This window comes from Anomalospiza imberbis, chromosome 2 (genome assembly GCF_031753505.1).
Source record: "Anomalospiza imberbis isolate Cuckoo-Finch-1a 21T00152 chromosome 2, ASM3175350v1, whole genome shotgun sequence".
Classification (NCBI taxonomy): Eukaryota; Metazoa; Chordata; class Aves; order Passeriformes; family Viduidae; genus Anomalospiza; species Anomalospiza imberbis.
The window spans coordinates 771,917-788,907 of NC_089682.1; the positions used below are offsets into that span (position 1 = coordinate 771,917).

General features: G+C 52.7%; 1 protein-coding gene and 1 long non-coding RNA gene across 6 annotated transcripts in view; both read left to right on the forward strand.

Moving 5' to 3' along the window:
• Positions 1–370, forward strand: part of LOC137468105 (uncharacterized) — a 106,913-nt gene extending 106,543 nt beyond the window's left edge. The window contains exon 2 of the long non-coding RNA XR_010995760.1: positions 113–370. This is a non-coding gene — a long non-coding RNA (uncharacterized lncRNA). The remainder of the gene's footprint in view (positions 1–112) is intronic.
• A 247-nt stretch (positions 371–617) lies between these two features.
• On the forward strand, positions 618–11,535 carry IL10RB (interleukin 10 receptor subunit beta). 5 transcript variants are annotated; one of them, XM_068179436.1, is made up of 7 exons: positions 624–735; positions 2,801–2,924; positions 4,208–4,377; positions 5,995–6,182; positions 8,119–8,269; positions 8,488–8,645; positions 10,584–11,535. In XM_068179436.1, exons 1-7 carry the CDS (start codon positions 687–689, stop codon positions 10,794–10,796), a joined length of 1,053 nt encoding a protein of 350 aa, XP_068035537.1. In that variant the 5' UTR covers positions 624–686; the 3' UTR covers positions 10,797–11,535. The 5 variants fall into 5 exon arrangements, with proteins under 5 accessions (XP_068035544.1, XP_068035537.1, XP_068035525.1 ...); XM_068179424.1 differs by lacking the exon at positions 10,584–11,535 and adding an exon at positions 8,953–9,648; XM_068179431.1 differs by lacking the exons at positions 624–735; positions 10,584–11,535 and adding exons at positions 1,283–1,424; positions 8,953–9,654.
• The last annotated feature ends 5,456 nt before the right edge of the window (positions 11,536–16,991 follow it).

A 16,991-nucleotide genomic window follows, 5' to 3' on the forward strand; every position in this document is an offset into this window, starting at 1 on the left:
TCCCACTGCCAGAGGGCAGGGCTGGCTGGGAGATTGGGAATTGGGAATTGTTCCCTGGCAGGGTGGGCAGGGGCTGGGATGGAATTCCCAGAACAGCCTGGGACAGTGGAAGGCTGGTCTCCCAACCACACCACTTTTACAATTTTTTTATTCTTTATCTCTGTCACTGGATTTCTGTGAAACCTGTTCTGCTGGCTGGGTGCTGTATTTGTGCAGAGAACGCTGATCAAGTGGAATGATGGGGGCAGAGACAGGAACGCTCAGCTGACAAGAGAGTGGATCAAGGCATTAATACACTTCTCCAATTTATTTTTATATAAATTTTGTACTATTAGTGATTCATATTAAAATATTTTTATGACATTTAAAATCCCCGCTCTGAGCAGGCACGGGGTGTGAGGGGGAACAGAGCCGGCGTGTGAGGCGGCCGGGGCTGCCCGTGCCCGCTCGGCCCCGTGGGGAAGCGGAAAGGTTCGGGCCGCCGGGGCTGCCCGTGCCCGCTCCGCCCCGTGGGGAAGCGGAAAGGTTCGGGCCGCCGGGGCTGCCCGTGCCCGCTCCGCCCCGTGGGGAAGCGGAAAGGTTCGGGCCGCCGGGGCTGCCCGTGCCCGCTCCGCCCCGTGCCGGGGCGGCCCCGCTCCCGCTGCCATGGCGCGGCCGCCCCGCCGCGGCTGAGGGAGCCGCCCGCCATGGCCGCGGCGCTGCGGGCCGCGCTCTGCAGCGGGCTGCTGCTCTGCGGTGAGTCCGCCGGGGAGGGACGGAGGGACGGAGGGACGGAGCGAGCTCCCGGTGCCGCCGGGCCGCGGGCAGGGCGGGCGGTGGTGCCCTCACGGGGGAGCGGCAGCGAGGGGCGCCTGAGGCGGCGGCGCCTCCGCGCTGCTCCGAGCCCGGCGCGGCTCCTCGGGGGCGGTGAGGAACCGAGCGGCCCCGGGAGTGCCGTGTGGGGACAGCGGGGACAGCCCGCCCGGCCGCCCGCGGGCGTTGTTGAGCCGCGGCTCAGTCTGTGCCGGGAAACGGGGACGGTCCTGGCGGGAGCGGGACACTGCAGGTCCCGAGGAAAGGCGGGCGTGGGGCAGAGCCGCGGCCCGAGAGCTCCGTGTCACTGTCTGCAGAGGGGACAGCCGGGGAACGGGGACAGGAGGAGAGGGAACGGCCTCAGGCTGGGCCAGGGCAGGCTCAGCTTGGCCAGCAGCAGGAATTTCCCCATGGAAAGGCTGCTCAGGCCTGGGCAGGGGCTGCCCAGGGAGCTTTGGAGTGCCCATCCCTGCAGGTGTCCCCTGGAGGTGGCACTCAGAGCTCTGGGCTGGGGACAAGGTGGGACTGCATGGGCTGGGAGGGCTGGGCACAAACCTGAAACCCCAGAAGTATTTGCTCATCTCTTTGGATCCACAGTGCCCAATGCAGCAATTTACCTGGAGGCTCCTCAGGCTGGCAGCACTGTGAGGGAAGTGAGCCTGGCAAGGAAATGGGGTTTTTCCTGGGAATTTGCATGCCTGCCTCAGACCTCATCCACAGAGCAGGGACAGTGCTCCAAGGGAAATGACAGGGACTTTGGACAAGGGATGGAACGCCGGGATAAACGGGAGTGGCTCCCACTGCCAGAGGGCAGGGCTGGATGGGAGATTGGGAACTGGGAATTGTTCCCTGGCAGGGTGGGCAGGGGCTGGGATGGAATTCCCAGAGCAGCTGGGGCTGCCCCTGGATCCCTGGCAGTGCCCAGGGCCAGGCTGGACCCTGGGGCTGGAGCAGCCTGGGGCAGTGGGAGGTGTCCCTGCCGTGGCAGGGTGGCACTGGGTGGGCTCTGAGGTCCTTCCCAGCCCAAGCCAGTGTGGGGTTTGAACTGCGTTTGTGATGTGCGCTGTGTTTGATTTATTTGTTGGGTGCAAGGGTAACACTGTAGGACCAGAGCCTGGAACAGGTTTTGTTTAAGCCAGGTTCAGAGTTTAAACTGTTTGCTAGAGGAGGGTGAGTGACGCAGGAATTTCATTCCTTTCTGCATCAGCTGGGGCACAGCTCAGGGGTGATTAGGGGCTGCTGGGGTGACACAGGGTGACCTTAAAGGTCTCTTCCAGCCCTGATGATTCTGTGAACCACAGGCATGGAAAATGTGCTATTTCTCTTAGAGCCTGTCATCAGGTGTGACTCCTGTGACATTTAAGTGCTGCTCTGCTCTGGCAGGGTTTGTTTGCTTTGCTCATTTGTGGTGCAGTAATGGGCTGTAATCTTTGCTATTTTAGTCTCAATGCCTTCAATTATGTAAGAATAATTAAATCATAGCAGTAATGGGCTTTTCATTGATACTTTACACTAGCTTAGGGTTTCTTTGATTCAGTTCCAAGGAAGGAGAATAACTGGGGTTTTGTCCCTTGTGAATAATGCTGACTAATAATAGTTAATTACATTTAATTACATGTAGTAGCTCTCTTACCTTCAGAGTTGCTTCTGGTTTATCTCTGTTTATCAGTCCCCACGCCCTTGTTATTCCCACAGTGCTGCTGGAGCACTGCTTAGGAGAACTGGGGTTTGACAATCTCGGGGAGAGTTCATGCCCTGAGTGCTGGGCAGCACCAGCTCAGTCATGCACAAGAAACGCTGGTGTCACAAGCACTTACTGGAAGTCACTGGTGCCAGTGATTTGTTTTGTTGCATAAGGAGGCAGGAGAGGCATCAGGGTTTTAATTAATTTAATTGGGCTCTGTTTCTGAATAAGCACCTAAGGCAAGGCAGAGGCTGCATTCAAATTTTGGATGAGTGACAAGTGCTGGAGCAAACACTGATGTGTTGGTTCTGCTTCCTCCCGCAGTTTCTGGAATGGTCCCAGAGCCCCGGAACGTGAGAATTACTTCAGTCAATCTTCAGAGCACCTTGCAGTGGGATGCACCAAGGTTCCCCAGAGGGAACATCACCTACACTGTCCAGTCCAAGAGGTGGGGCTGGGCTGGGCTGGCTTTCATTCACCTCCTACAGCTCTGTGTGCTTGGGATTTGTGTCCTTTGCAGAGCACAGTCTGTCCCTTTGTTTCAGGGACTTTGCTGTCCCAGGAGCTGTCCCTTTATTTCAGCTTGTGAGAGGCTTCTCTGCTGAGCTGAAGGACAGGGCAGAGGCAGTTCCTGGGCATTCACACCCAAGGCAGCTTTGCCCTGTTTGTTTTGGAGCCACAAACACATTCTGACACTGGGCGTTAGTGGCTGTGTGTGTGGTTTTTCTCTTCTGTGATTGAAGAGACCTGGTTGTGCTGAGTGTTTGCCCTTCCCTGATCTCTCAGATGCTCCCATCCCATCCCAGGGCAGGGACACCTCCCACTGTGCCAGGCTGCTCCAGCCCCAGTGTCCAGCCTGGCCTTGGGCACTGCCAGGGATCCAGGGGCAGCCCCAGCTGCTCTGGGAATTCCATCCCAGCCCCTGCCCACCCTGCCAGGGAACAATTCCCAGTTCCCAGTCTCCCATCCAGCCCTGCCCTCTGGCAGTGGGAGCCATTCCCTGGGTCCTGGCATTCTCTGCCCATATGAAAGTTCTCCCTTTTCTGTAGAAGCCCCTCCAGGCACTGGAAGGAGCTCTAAGCCTTGCCCAGAGCCTTCTCTTCATGCTTAGTTGAGAGAAGACTTTTCTGGGTTCTGTAGCCATGGTCCCTTGATCAGCACATTTGTGGGCAGGCTTTTGATGCAAAGCAGAAAGAATAAAATATATTAAATATCATCCATTAAATCATGTCTTGATCAAGGCCAGGCTGGACACTGGGGCTGGAGCAGCCTGGGACAGTGAGAGGTGTCCCTGTCATGGCAGGGGTGGCGCTGGGTGGGCTCTGAGGTCCCTCCAACCCACACCTTCTGTGGTTCTGTTCCATAAGCAGTTCCTGGTCACTTCCCAGCCCTGTTTGTCTCTGGCTTTTCCTCGTGTGCAGATCCTGGGGACAGCTCTGAGCAGAGTCCCCGTGGCACTGGCTGAGTGCTTGCTGGCTTCTCTGAACTCCTGCCTGCTGAATGCAGTCCTGTGACCCTACCAGGAAAGGGGCATTTTTTACAGAGTTAGGATTTTAACCCCTAAGTTTATCACGGATCTATAGGTGGGTGTAAAGTCCCGAGTGCGAGTCTTACACACACTGGGCACACTGGTTCTTGTGTCCATTAATGCTGACTGCTCCCACTCACAGCTTTGCTGCCTTAAAGCCATTTAGCCAGTTGGAATTACCCATCTGTTTCTGTTCCCTGCAGCATCTACTACCCTGGGGACACCTATGAGACGCTGAGGACAGACCTGAGGCTGCCCTGGTGTGACGTGTCCTCGCTGTCGCCCTACGGCAGCTACGTGCTGCGGCTGCGGGCCGAGGCAGGGCAGCTGCGCTCCCCCTGGGTCACCCTCACCTTCAAGCCCATGGATGACAGTGAGCCTTTCCCCGTTCTTCCCAAAAAATACTGCCTGCTCTGGGAGAGAAGCTAGGGCATGCAGAGTGTTTTGTCATTTAATTATGTTGGGCTGGTTCCTGGCTTCCTTTTCCTGCCTCTGTCGAGGCCGGGATTGAAGGCACTCAAGAGGGTGTTTCACATTCAGGCTTAGATGTTTGTTATTTTTTATCCGTGTTACAGTCTGACAAGCACTGAGTTCTGCAGTATTTCACTGACAGGGTACAAAATGGCTCACTATCTCTCTCTCCAAGGTATTTTAAGGATAAACTGTCCAATTAAGAAATGACACCTCAATTATTTTCACTTTTAACCCAATACCCAAACACCTGTGCCCGCAATGGGGACTTTTTTATCCAATTCCACAAAACCACCCAAACCCATGGGGAAGGAGGTGGAGGAGAAGGAGCAGCCTCCACCCTAAAACCTCCATCCTGCTTTATATCTATTGCTGCATCCTAAACCCTTAAACTCTGAGTTTCCCACCCTGTGATATCACACACTTCTGTTCAAACTCCACCCCCACAATCCCAGTTCTGTCATTCCATTTTGGAAGCTTCTCCAGGGCCTCAGGTCAGTGCAGTGTTCTCCTGGGGGTCAGGGCCTGGCAGCACAGAAAGTCTGGAATTCCCAGCAGCCAGGGCTCCATAAATGTTGAACTATAAAATCTTAGTTGTAACGCTGGCAGAAAGCAGAGTAGATTCACTGTCATGGTATTGATCACCTCTTTGGAGGAGATTTTCAAACAAAACATCATTTTGTCTTAAAATAAGGCACATTTCTATTTTCTGTTTTATAATTTAATAACATTTTATCATTAACTACATAATTTAATACATTTAATTACATTGAACTATGAAATCTTAGTTGTAACAGACAGAAAGCAGTTAGGTTCACTGTCATAGTATTGATCACCTCTTTGGAGGAGATTTTTCAAACAAAGCATAATTTTCTCTTAAAATAAGGAACATTTCTATTTTCCAGCTAGGGAGAAGTTGTCTTCAAGGAGCCAGACTTCCTGTATATCTAAATAAATCCAGTTGCTTCCTTATTCATTCCTTTGCTAGACAAAAAGCTTAATTTCTATTTTTTTCTTACTTAAAAAAATAAAAACTCCACTCTCACAGAGCAAGGTTAATTTTCAGCCAAGAAACCTTGATTGCACAAGGCAGAAATAATTCAAATGTTTTCATTTTTCAAGCTGATCATAATCAAAGCCCCCCAATAAAACACTTTTCTAGAGGGTCTGCTCGGGACAGACAGATGCTGTGGCAGTTTGGCCCAGAAGCAGAAGCGAGTGATAGCCATGGAAATGGTCCTTCCTCTCCTGGAGTCACCACAGCTGGCAAAAGGGAACTGAGTGCATTTCGAGGGTGTGGGAATGGAGCCTGCGTTGGTACCTGGTGTTTAACTGCAAAGACAAAACCAATTTCCAGAGCAGTCCTGTGAGGAAAGCGCTAATTTATGCCTGACCCAGGGAAAAGAAATGGCTTCCTTCTGACTTGTGATTTAAAAGGTGACTTCTGGGCTGTGTGGAAATGTCCGGCTGAGCCGGCTGAAGCTGAATTCCCTCCTCTCCTGTTCTGTCCCTTGTGCAGCCATCATTGGCCCCCCCGAGGTGAGGCTGAAGTCGGAGTCCGGGGCCCTGCACGTGGATGTGTCGGGGCCCTTTGCAGAGCACGAGCAGGACAGGTGGCCCCTGAGGCTGTACTACGGCTCCTGGAGGTACAGGATCCTCTACTGGGAGAAGGGCAGCAGGGACACAGAGCCAGCCTCTGCTTCCTGGGTATGCTGCTTCCCTGGCCTTCGTGCTTGTGCTGGGAACGTCCTGGGAGCTCCTGGAGGGTCTGGCACAGGCTGCAGAGCTCTGGAGCCAGGCTGGGAGAGCTGGGGGTGCTCACCTGGAGGGGAGAAGCTCCAGGGAGAGCTCAGAGCCCCTGGCAGGGCCTGAAGGGGCTCCAGGAGAGCTGGAGAGGGACTGGGGACAAGGCCTGGGGGGACAGGAGCCAGGGAATGGCTCCCACTGCCAGAGGGCAGGGCTGGATGGGAGATTGGGAATTGGGAATTGTTCCCTGGCAGGGTGGGCAGGGGCTGGGATGGAATTCCCAGAGCAGCTGGGGCTGCCCCTGGATCCCTGGGGCTGGAGCAGCCTGGGACAGTGGGAGGTGTCCCTGCCATGGCAGGGTGGCACTGGGTGGGATTTAAGGTCCCTCCAGCCCAACCCAGTGTGGGATTCTGTGATTCTGAGAGTTAAAATGGATCTCCACTAATTGCAGTTAATCAAGTCTGTTCACTACAGCTGGGACTCGGTGTAAATGCAGTTACACAGCAGCATGGAGAGAATTTTCTCTTTCCATAATGATCAATAACCCTCTGTTTTTTCCCCCTCAGTGGGACTTTGGGCTTTCTACCCCCAAAATATCTAAAAATGGGTAAAGATTTTATTCACTGTGGCCACCTGCAGCTCTGCAGTTTGTATCCACTGCAGTTCCTTTTCTCCCTCTCAGGGCCAGCCTCTTCCACAGGCAGTTGTGCTCCTCCATGCACAGTGCATGGAGAAAGATCATTAATAATGTGTTAATTAGAGCATTTTGGCCTCTGTTTCAGGCAAACAGGAAGCCTCTGAGCAGCAGACCCAGTGCCAGATAATGAGTGCTTTGTGTAATTCTGATTTGTATCTGTTACCTGCACTGTGCTTTGCCGCTCAGTTGCAGAAATCAGGGGTCACCATTTCCCACCCTGCAGCCTGCTTTGCCCCTCCCAGGCTCCTGAGGGATGCAGGTATTCCTGCACCTGGGCTGCACTCTGGATTCACCAGAGGAGCAGAGCTGCACTTGGAGTCCGTGCCTGCAGGTGCAAGTCTGGGACATTCCCCAGGGATCAAAGAGGCAGCAGGCAGAGCCTGGCTAAGTCCTCTGCTTATTTGGGAGGTGGCTGCTTGCTCCAGGACTGAAACCTGCCTGGAGAGTGTCCTGTTCCTCTTGAGGGATGCTCTGCAGTTACAGGGACATAACTGATCCTGAACAGCAAATTCATCTGCTCAGCTACCTCACAGCTCCCAGAAATATTTTCTTTCTTTCTTTCTTTTTTTTTTTTTTTTTTGGTTTGGTTTTGTCTAGATGAGAGATCACAGAATCACAGAGTTGGGAAGGTTGGAAGAGCCCTCTTCTCTGTGGTCATCAGTTCCAGCCCTTAACCCAGCAGCCCGTGTTCACCACTAACCCATGTCCCCAAGTGCCACATCTACACATTTTTAACCCTCCCAGGCGTGGGGACTGCACCGTTTCTCTGGGCAGCCTATTCCAGGGCTCAACAGCTTTTTCAGTGAAAATCTTTTCCTAATGTCCAGTCTAAAACTCCCCTGGCACAGCCTGAGGCCTTTTCCTCTTGTGCTGTTCCTCCATCCCACCTGCTCCCTCTGCAGTTAGATGGTGTTTGTGTGTAACTGTGCTCCTAGCTGATCTCATTTGCTTGGGTGACAGTTTCTGTCTGCCACTAGATCTCATTTATCATCCCTCATTAGCCTAAAACTTCGTTAGTTCCGCTGGAAGCAGCCCAGAGGTCAGTGTGTGGATGGTTGTACAGTTGTACAGTAAGTAATTGTGATTGTAATTCAGTGCAGTTGTGACTGTGATTGTAGTTCCTTGGCTATTCCTTAGCTGATTGCACAGCTGAGTCACCGGTCTCACACGCTTCCCTTGTCTGTGTTTTTGTGTTTCCAGGTGGCTCGGGTGGACACCAGGCACAGCTCTGAGATCCTGGCCCAGCTGGAGCCATGGACAGTTTATTGTGTCCGAGTGCAGGCGCTGATTCCCGAGTGGAACAAGACAGGGCAGCTGAGCAGGGAGCTCTGTGAGCAGACAACCCACAATGGTAACCTGGCAGCTGGGAGATCATGGAACCACACGGGGAGGGACCTCAGAGCCCACCCAGTGCCAGGGCAGGGACACCTCCCACTGTGCCAGGCTGCTCCCAGCCCCAGTGTCCAGCCTGGCCTCGGGCACATTCCACAGAGACAGTGATCATTTGAAAATAATCCCTCAGAAGTGAATAATGACAGATTTAATTGGTTTTTTCCTTGTCTCTGGCAGGTGTAACCCCTGTGTGGATAATTGTGACTGCTCTGGTGGGGTCCATGCTGGTCGTGGGCACAGCTGTCACCGTTTGTTTCTTCTCCAGTTTTTATCTGTACAGACTCTCCAAACATGTTTTCTGCCCATCCTACATTTTCCCACAACACTTGAAAGAGGTTTGTTTCCTGACTAACACGTGAAAATTGGCCTTTCCAGCAGAGCCACTTGTTTTTCAAGGCTCTCAGTGCCAAAACATTTAGAGCTTCTTTTATTTTGCCTCCTTTCACTGGCACCTGATGGTCAGTGACCTGTAATTTGTAATCACCAGCTTTTTATGGCTCAGAAACAGGATGGGTTTGTTGATTTTGAAGTGAGAGAGTACCAGGTGTCAACTTCAGTTCCTCATTTAGCCAGTAAGCAACAGAAATCTCTGTCTCTCCTGCCTCCTTTTAGACTTAAACCAGCTCCTTTTTTCTCCTGCAGCAAAGTCCTGTCACAAGTGTAATCACGAGTTTTAACTTCAGGAAAGTGTCTGAGGAAGAAAACTGGCCTAGATCAGCTGTACCAGAGCAGCCTGGGCTATGGAAGGTGTCCCTGGCCATGGCAGGGACAGGATGGGAAGAGCTTTGGAGTCTCATCCAACCCAAACCATTCTGGGAATCTGTGATTCTGTGGAGTCTGAAAATTCCAGCTAAAAGGAGAGCAGGGACAGCAGCCATTGCTGATGGGGACCCACTGCCCCTGTCACACAGCCAGAAGACAAAGGCTGCAGCAGGATCCCTTCCCAGAAACAAGGGTGTACACAATGCTCCTGTACCAGCCTGTGCTCTCCTGAGTCCCTGCAGTTCCTCTGGGGCTTCCATTTTCACTCACTCAGAGCTCAGCACCCCCAGGTTTGCAGCTGATTTTGGCTCCTGATTTAGGTTGAACACGTGCTCAGCACGAGAAGTGTCGTGGAATCACAGAATCCCAACTGGGTTGGGATGGGAGGGACCCTAAATCCCACCCAGTGTCACCCCTGCCTCCCACTGTGCCAGGCTGCTCCAGCCCCAGTGTCCAGCCTGGCCTTGGGCACTGCCAGGGATCCAGGGGCAGCCCCAGCTGCTCTGGGAATTCCATCCCAGCCCCTGCCCACCCTGCCAGGGAACAATTCCCAATTCCCAATCTCCCCTCCAGCCCTGTCCTCTGGCAGTGGGAGCCATTCCCTGTGCCTGTCCCTGCATCCCTTGCTTTGCAGACCCTGGAGCTCAGCGGCCAGGCAGGCAGCACCAGATCCCCACAGGACGTGCTCGGGGCTCCTTTGCTCCAGGGGTCTCTGAGGACAGGGAGAGCTTTGGGCTGGTGCTGTCCCAGAAAAGGGCAGCTGTGCCTGCCTAAAATGTGCTTTGGCCCAAGGCAGTGCTTTCACTAGGGGAATGTTTCAATGGCAGGTTTGGGCCACAACATTCCCAATGCCAGTTTGGTAGAAGAGGGTCTGATAGTGAGGATATTTGTGCTGATTTTTGTATCTGCAGTGCCCAGCACTCCTGACAGAGCAGCTGGTTTCTCATTCAGATTCAGTTCAGAATTGTTTCATCTGAGGGCACCAGGATGAGCAGAGGGATGGAGCGGCTCTGTTAGAAGGGCTGGGAGAGCTGGGATTGCTCAGCCTGGGGAAGGAAAGGCTCTGGGGAGACCTCAGTGTGGCCTTGCAGGGCCTGGAGGGTTCCAGGAGAGCTGGAGAGGGACTGGGGACAAGGGATGGAGGGACAGGACACAGGGAACGGCTCCCGCTGCCAGAGGGGAGGGTTCTTGATAATCTCTCTTCCCCAGAGCCCAGTTACCATTTAGTGTTTGTTCCCAATCAAAACTTTGATTTTTTTCAAGTTTCTGTCCTAAACAAGACTCCGAGCCCTGGGGTTATTCTTGAAAGGCACTTCCCTCTTGCAGCCAAGCCTGGAACAGGATTTTAGGGAGGTTATGACACTGTTGGCCCTGTGGGACGTGCAAGGCCTGAGAAATCCACTTGATGTGTGCAGAACAATCCCAATGTAGTTTAATAATCCCAGCGTTTCTGAGCAAACAGGATGGGACAGCTGGAGAGACCTAATCCTCACTTCCTCTTTGTTTCCCAGTTTCTGAGCAAACCTCCCAGTGCTCCACAGCCTTTCCCTCCACTTCCACGAGAAGAGCTCCTGGTTTGTGACAAGCTGACAGTGGTTTCAGAGCAATCCCAAGCCCTCAGTGAAGGGAGTGGGGACGAGGCCCGCAGGACACCAGAGCTCCCTCAGGACTCTGCACCAGGAGACTCCGACTCAGGAGTGGGAGCAGCCTCAGGAAAAGCCTAAATATCCTCCTCATTCTTCCCTGGAAAAGGAGAAGCAAATGGACTTTTGGGTTTATCTCATTGCTGTTCTCCACCAGGAAAAATCCACAGACAAACACGGGGTCACAGACTTTTGACAGAATAATTTTATTTTTTTAAGTACAAGAAACTTGGCTCTAAATGAGGAATTAAAAGATCCATAACTTTTGCCACTGTTGGTTGTGACTCCCTGAGGAGTTGTAGCAATTCTGGCACTGATTATGACACTAAAAAGGAAATGTCACATTTATATATAATACTAATTAATTTAACTTTGAGCTATTTATTGCAAAAACTAATCAAAATCTTTATAAAAGAAAATAGTATTTTGTAAGGAAAGACCTGATCTGGTTTATTTTTTCTAATGAGAAATTATGTGTTTTTAAGGATATCCCCGTTGGCATCATCTTTATATGGAATTTATTCTTCCCTGATGCAAAGTTGTGAAGTTTTTAGGATGGGATGAACTGATGGCTGTGGGAAACTTGGCAGCTGAAGTGGGAGTTAAATTAGGTTCATTTTAATTAACTGCTGATGTGTATTCTTAATTTAAAAAATCCAGGGAGCTGTGACTCCCTGTTCCCAGCCCACCTCACCTGCACAGGTGGGTAAAGGCTGTACCCAGCACTGGGGCAGAAGTGGGACCTTTGCACGGGCATTGACTGGGTTTGTGTTATTGCATCAAAGTGGGAGTGAGAAATTAAATTCTGTCACCCAAAGGAGCCTTCCAGGAGTGAAGTTGTGTCATCTGAGCCGTATGTGGGAGGGAATTGCAGAGTTCTGGGGGTTGGTGTTTGTTACCCGAGGTGTCAATGTCTCCTTTTTGGGAGTGGTTGCAGGCAGAAATCAGGAATTGATGCCATCAGTTTTCATCTCCTAGCTCCCCTCAGAGGAGGCTCGGGGGGACCTTCCCAGTGTCCCCAACTCCTGCCAGGAGGGGACAGCCGGGGGGTCGGGCTCTGCTCCAGGGAACAGGGACAGGAGGAGAGGGAACGGCCTCAGGCTGGGCCAGGGCAGGCTCAGCTTGGCCAGCAGCAAGAATTTCCCCATGGAAAGGCTGCTCAGGCCTGGGCAGGGGCTGCCCAGGGAGCTTTGGAGTGCCCATCCCTGCAGGTGTCCCCTGGAGGTGGCACTCAGAGCTCTGGGCTGGGGACAAGGTGGGCATGGGGCACAGCTGGCACTCCATGGGCTGGGAGGGCTTTTCCAGCCCCCGGGATTTGGGGATTCTGGGATTCTATGGAATCTGTATCTGGCTTTTCTGCACTTATTAACTTTGGTCATATTCTGCTTTCATGGGGAATATGGAATTTGTTGAATTGATTCTTTTCAAGGTATTTTGTTTAACTGGCGCTTTTCTGCACCTCTCCCCAAGGCTGCTCTGGGAATGCGGATCCTGTGTCTGGATCACCACTCCAGGGATCAAGCCCAGCTCCCTGTGTGTTCCCTGTCCCTCCTCCCACAGCATCAGCTTCTTTCTAAATTTTGTTTCCCCCTTGTTTTTCCCCTTTTATTTTGGCTTTTAGAGTGGCAAAATGGCCACTGCACATGGAGCTGAGGAGGGGCTGGAGGTCCCTGCCTTTCCCTCAGTGCTGCTGGAGCCGCTTTCCCCTGCCCAGCAGCTGCTGTGCACAGAGGCCAGCGAGTTCCTGTCAGCGGCAGGAATCCATCTGCAGCTCCGAGGCTCTGCTGGGGGCTGATAAGGCAGAGAGAGATAAGGCCGTGCCACTTCAGTGCAGCCTCATTGCCGAGGCAAACCGGGGCAGAACAGAAACAACTTGGGCTGCTCAGGGATATTGGGAGTTTGGATGGAAGCAGGACAAGTGTCTGCAAGGACATCATGGCACAGGGTGCCCAGAGCAGCCGGGGCTATCCCTGGCAGTGCCCGGGGCCAGGTTGGACACCGGGGCTGGGAGCAGCCTGGCACAGTGGGAGGGAGCGCTGGTGCCCGGGACGGTCGGGACGGATGGAGACGAGGGATCTCTGCAGTCAGGTCTCGGGACACACGGTGTATTGTGGGGCCCTGCTCGGAGCTGCCAGCTGCAGCTCGGGGCAGGGAGAGATAGCGAGAGAGGGAGAGGATGCCAAGAGAGGGTCCAAGAGAGCAGGAAGGGAAGGAAAATGGGGTACACCTTAGCCAGGGGGCTTCAGAGTGGGCACGGGATAAGACTTTGGGCCAATGGGATTGCAGATACATGACGCTTCAGGGGGTCACAGGTGTGGGACAAATGATACATTTTTGAGGGATGAGACAGAACGCTTTATCTGACCCTTGGACCTGTCTGTGGGCCAAAAAGGGGAGTTACCTTCCGCTGGCTACACCACTGTTCTCCAGCTGCTTAGCAGCCAAGGTCTGACATCTCAGAGCTCGTTCTCATCTCAATCTCACTATTTTCTAAATCTTTTTGCCTTATATTTATAAGGTTTTCCCATTTCACCTTCCCCAGCAACAGTGGAAGGTGTCCCTGCCCCACAGCCTTGGACACGTCCAGGATTTAGGGGCTGCTATAATCAACCCAGATGTGGTTTTTTCAGGCTGATGTGCACTTTGGCCTCGCTGCAGAAATCTTCCTGCCCTACACCCAGGAAGGCTTTTGTAGGTGAGAGGCCTCTTCCTCTGCCACAGCTTCCGCGAGAGTTACAACATGAGCCAGGCCTGGGGACAAGGGGCGGCCCCTGCCTGTCCCCACATGGGCTGTATGCCCCACAGGGAAGAAATAATTTAGAGCAGGAGCAATAATTTAGAGGGAAGCAGCAATTCACAGGAGAGTTCATCTTGAGCTGAGCTTGTGGACATTACAGTGACAAGTCAATAAACCAGGTGAACTTTAACCATGTGCTGATGTCAGCTGAAAGTGCAGAGGGATGCTGGAGGCTGCTCACTCTGGTACTGCGTGTTCTGGCAAAGCCAGAAAGAAAACAGACCCCTTGAAGGCCTGAGAGTGCTTGGAAAAAGATTTCAGACCTGAAATGCAAAGAAAAGTGGAATGATTAAGGAATATGGAAGTGGGGAAAACTGAAGGAGAAGAGTCTGAGCTTGTGGTCAGCAAAACAGATTCCAGGAGAGGGCAATGAGGGAAGGCAGAAAGGAACAGTTCAGAGAATTCCAGTCATGGGAGTGGAGGGAGAAAGAGGAACCAGAGCCCAGGACCACCCAAGGGGTCAGGGACACAGTCAGCCCCCAGCTCCACATTTTTGTCTCTCCCTTTTTCCTATTAGGAACTTTGGGGTCTTCCCTGCCCAGCAGGTTCCCCCCAGTCCAGAAGGAGTCCAACTGAACAGCAGAGCCAGAGAGGCTTTCAGAAGAATCCATCCCAAGCTCTAGAAAAGCTTTTAAATTGATTCTTAACCAGAAACACTTGTGCTTGTACCTTCATGCCTTTTTTTTTCTGACGCAGACTGGGAAAGACCCATTAGCACCTGGCAAAATGTCATTTGCTACGATTCGTCATCCTAGAAAAGTATTATTGAATAAGTGGGATGCAGAGCAAGGCTCTTCCCTTGAGATTGTGCTGCTGTGAAAAACAGGGCTGCAAAGAGCTGCTTTACAGGAAGAACTGTGAATAACCCACAGGACCACTTGTGAGCAATGTACTGGAAATATCCCTTCCTTAGGGACTGGAGTTCCTGAAATTCGCGGCGCATTCCCTCAAGCCATTACTGCAGACACTGAGGGCATGGAACGACAATGGCATCACAAAGACAGAAGAGAAGCCCCTGGGGAAGCCTGAGAGAGGAAATCCTCGCTCCAGCATCACTGATGAGCATCACCATCCCCAGGATTCCCCACCGGAGAAAGCACCAAAGAATCTGATTAACAACTTCCAGTTTTTCCATTTTCCCATCAACTCTGCCAGCAGTCACTCAACTCTCTTCTCTAATTCCCACTCCCTCCTCTCTGCTCCTCTGGTTCTGTGGCAGTTTTTGAAACCACGTTACAGTTCCTCAGAGAGTGACCTGGTTTACCCCCCTGGGAGAGTGTCGTGACAAGAGGATTTGCAGTGGGTTGGATTTTCAGCCGTGCTGACCCAAGGGTGATACCGGGGTCTGGAACTCCCCTGAGCAGGGCAGAACTCACTGATCACTGTGAAATTCCAGCCTGGCGAGGAGAAGCTCCAGGGAGAGCTCAGAGCCCCTGCCAGGGCCTGGAGGGGCTCCAGGAGAGCTGGAGAGGGACTGGGGACAAGGCCTGGAGGGACAGGAGCCAGGGAATGGCTCCCACTGCCAGAGGGCAGGGCTGGATGGGAGAGTGGGAACTGGGAATTGTTCCCTGGCAGAGTGGGCAGGGGCTGGGATGGAATTCCCAGAGCAGCTGGGGCTGCCCCTGGATCCCTGGCAGTGCCCAAGGCCAGGCTGGACACTGGGGCTGGAGCAGCCTGGGGCAGTGGGAGGTGTCCCTGCCATGGCAGGGGTGGCACTGGGTGGGCTCTGAGGTCTCTCCCAACACATCTGTCTGGGATGCTAAATATTCTCCATGAAGGTGGAACTTGCAGATGTGTTCAAAACTGCACATTTTGAAGGCACCACGGGCTGTAAAAAGAGGTTTATGCCAGGCTTTCCTCATTCTTCCAGCCTGGTTGATGCCACCTAGGACGCTTCTGTCCTTCCAAACCTAATCCTAGGACTATCAGGGCTGGCAGAGCCCTTTGGGATCATCCAGTCCCACCTCAGCACCAGCATCACCCCAAGCCCCGTCCCCAAGAGCCACATCCAGACCTCTGGGACACTTCCAGAGACAGTGACTCCAAACCTCCCTGGGCAAACCATTCCAATACCTGACCCAAAAGAACATGCTTCCTGCTCTTCAGCACTGCTGAGGCCTTGTGGAGAGCTGTAAGCAGGGCTGGGGGGTCAGGAGGAGGACAAAGAACAGAGAGGAGATGTCGTTATGTGGTCTGGGGAAAGAAGTCTGGTGGCAGGGTAATGAGAGTGTAAAAAAATGGGAAAGGCTTCTGAGGGCAGGGAATGACTCACCTGTGCTCTGTGTCCCTGGGGGAGCTGAAAGCAGTTACAGGACTGCAATAAAACAGAGACAAGGAACGGTTTCTAATGCTGAAACAAAAATAAACCCCACAGGTGATATTGCCTGAGAAGGGGGATATATTACAAAAATCTGTTGGGAAGGGGTAGATAGATCCGATCCCTCCCTGGGGTCCTTCCTTCCTGGACCACTGTTCCTACACTTTTCACACAAGATGAAATGCTGTATTTGCCCCTTTCATCCTGTTCCAGAGCTGACATGAGAAGAAACCACCAAACTGTGTCTCCTTTGTCTGTCAGCCAACAGAAATAAACCCAGCAGAGCCCAGACTCCAGCAGGCCTCGTTTCCTCCGTCACAGCAGTGGTTTGGGACAGACATCAATGGCCACAGGGACACACAGTGTCCTCCCCTGGCTGCCTGTGCTCTGCAGATAGCACTGCTCTCCTACAGGCTGGGCAACACCAGCTTCTGCTCCTTTCTTCTATTGCATCAGTGAGGAAATTGCATTCAAACTCAGCAGAAGATAAACTGCAAATATTTACTAGGTTATCAAATGTTTCTAGCAGTGCCAGACTGGTTCAGCAGTTTCCGTTCAAAATGGTTACCCTGAGGTGTGGATACATAAAGAAACGCCACAATCATGTTTCCTTAGCAGCTGTTGGGGCAGGAGGCATCAACCCTCACAGGCTGAGCCTGGCTCAGGCTCAGCAGTGCCCTGTCGCCAGAGGACACAGGGAAAAACGACGCACCACAGCTATGGTCACCATGAACAGACTAATTTATTTCCTCTGACTCCAATCATTTGTAGTTCTCAAAAGGTGCCAGTGGATTGGAGGGTGAACGTGCCACCTCTCCAACGACACTGGACAAACTACCAGTCTGTCAAATTTCTCCGCCTCTATGAAAGAATGCAGAACAATAGCTTGTTTACAGAAAGTTGCGTGAGAAAGTTCTCTACAAGAATGTAAACTCAGAAGAAAATCCTAAGAAATCAGGGCGACAATGCCCCTCACACGCTGCTCTAGCCAAGGATTCATCTCTACAGGCTCAGCAGTCCTGGGGCCTGGAGCAGCTCCGTGCCCAGGAGAGGCTGAGGGAGCTGGGGCTGCTCAGCCTGGAGAGGAGCCCCAGTGAGAGGGGCCTGAGCCCTGGCTGTCAGTCCCTGGCTGTCTGTCTGTCCCTGTCTGTCCCTGTGTGTC

Bases quoted from the DNA above. Each gene is read 5' to 3' on its own strand.
- IL10RB (XM_068179424.1), top strand. From the start codon at position 687: ATGGCCGCGGCGCTGCGGGCCGCGCTCTGCAGCGGGCTGCTGCTCTGC. The intron at 2,925-4,207 runs GTGGGGCTGGGC...TGTTCCCTGCAG, and splicing joins TACACTGTCCAGTCCAAGAG to CATCTACTACCCTGGGGACA. The intron at 4,378-5,994 runs GTGAGCCTTTCC...TCCCTTGTGCAG, and splicing joins CTTCAAGCCCATGGATGACA to CCATCATTGGCCCCCCCGAG.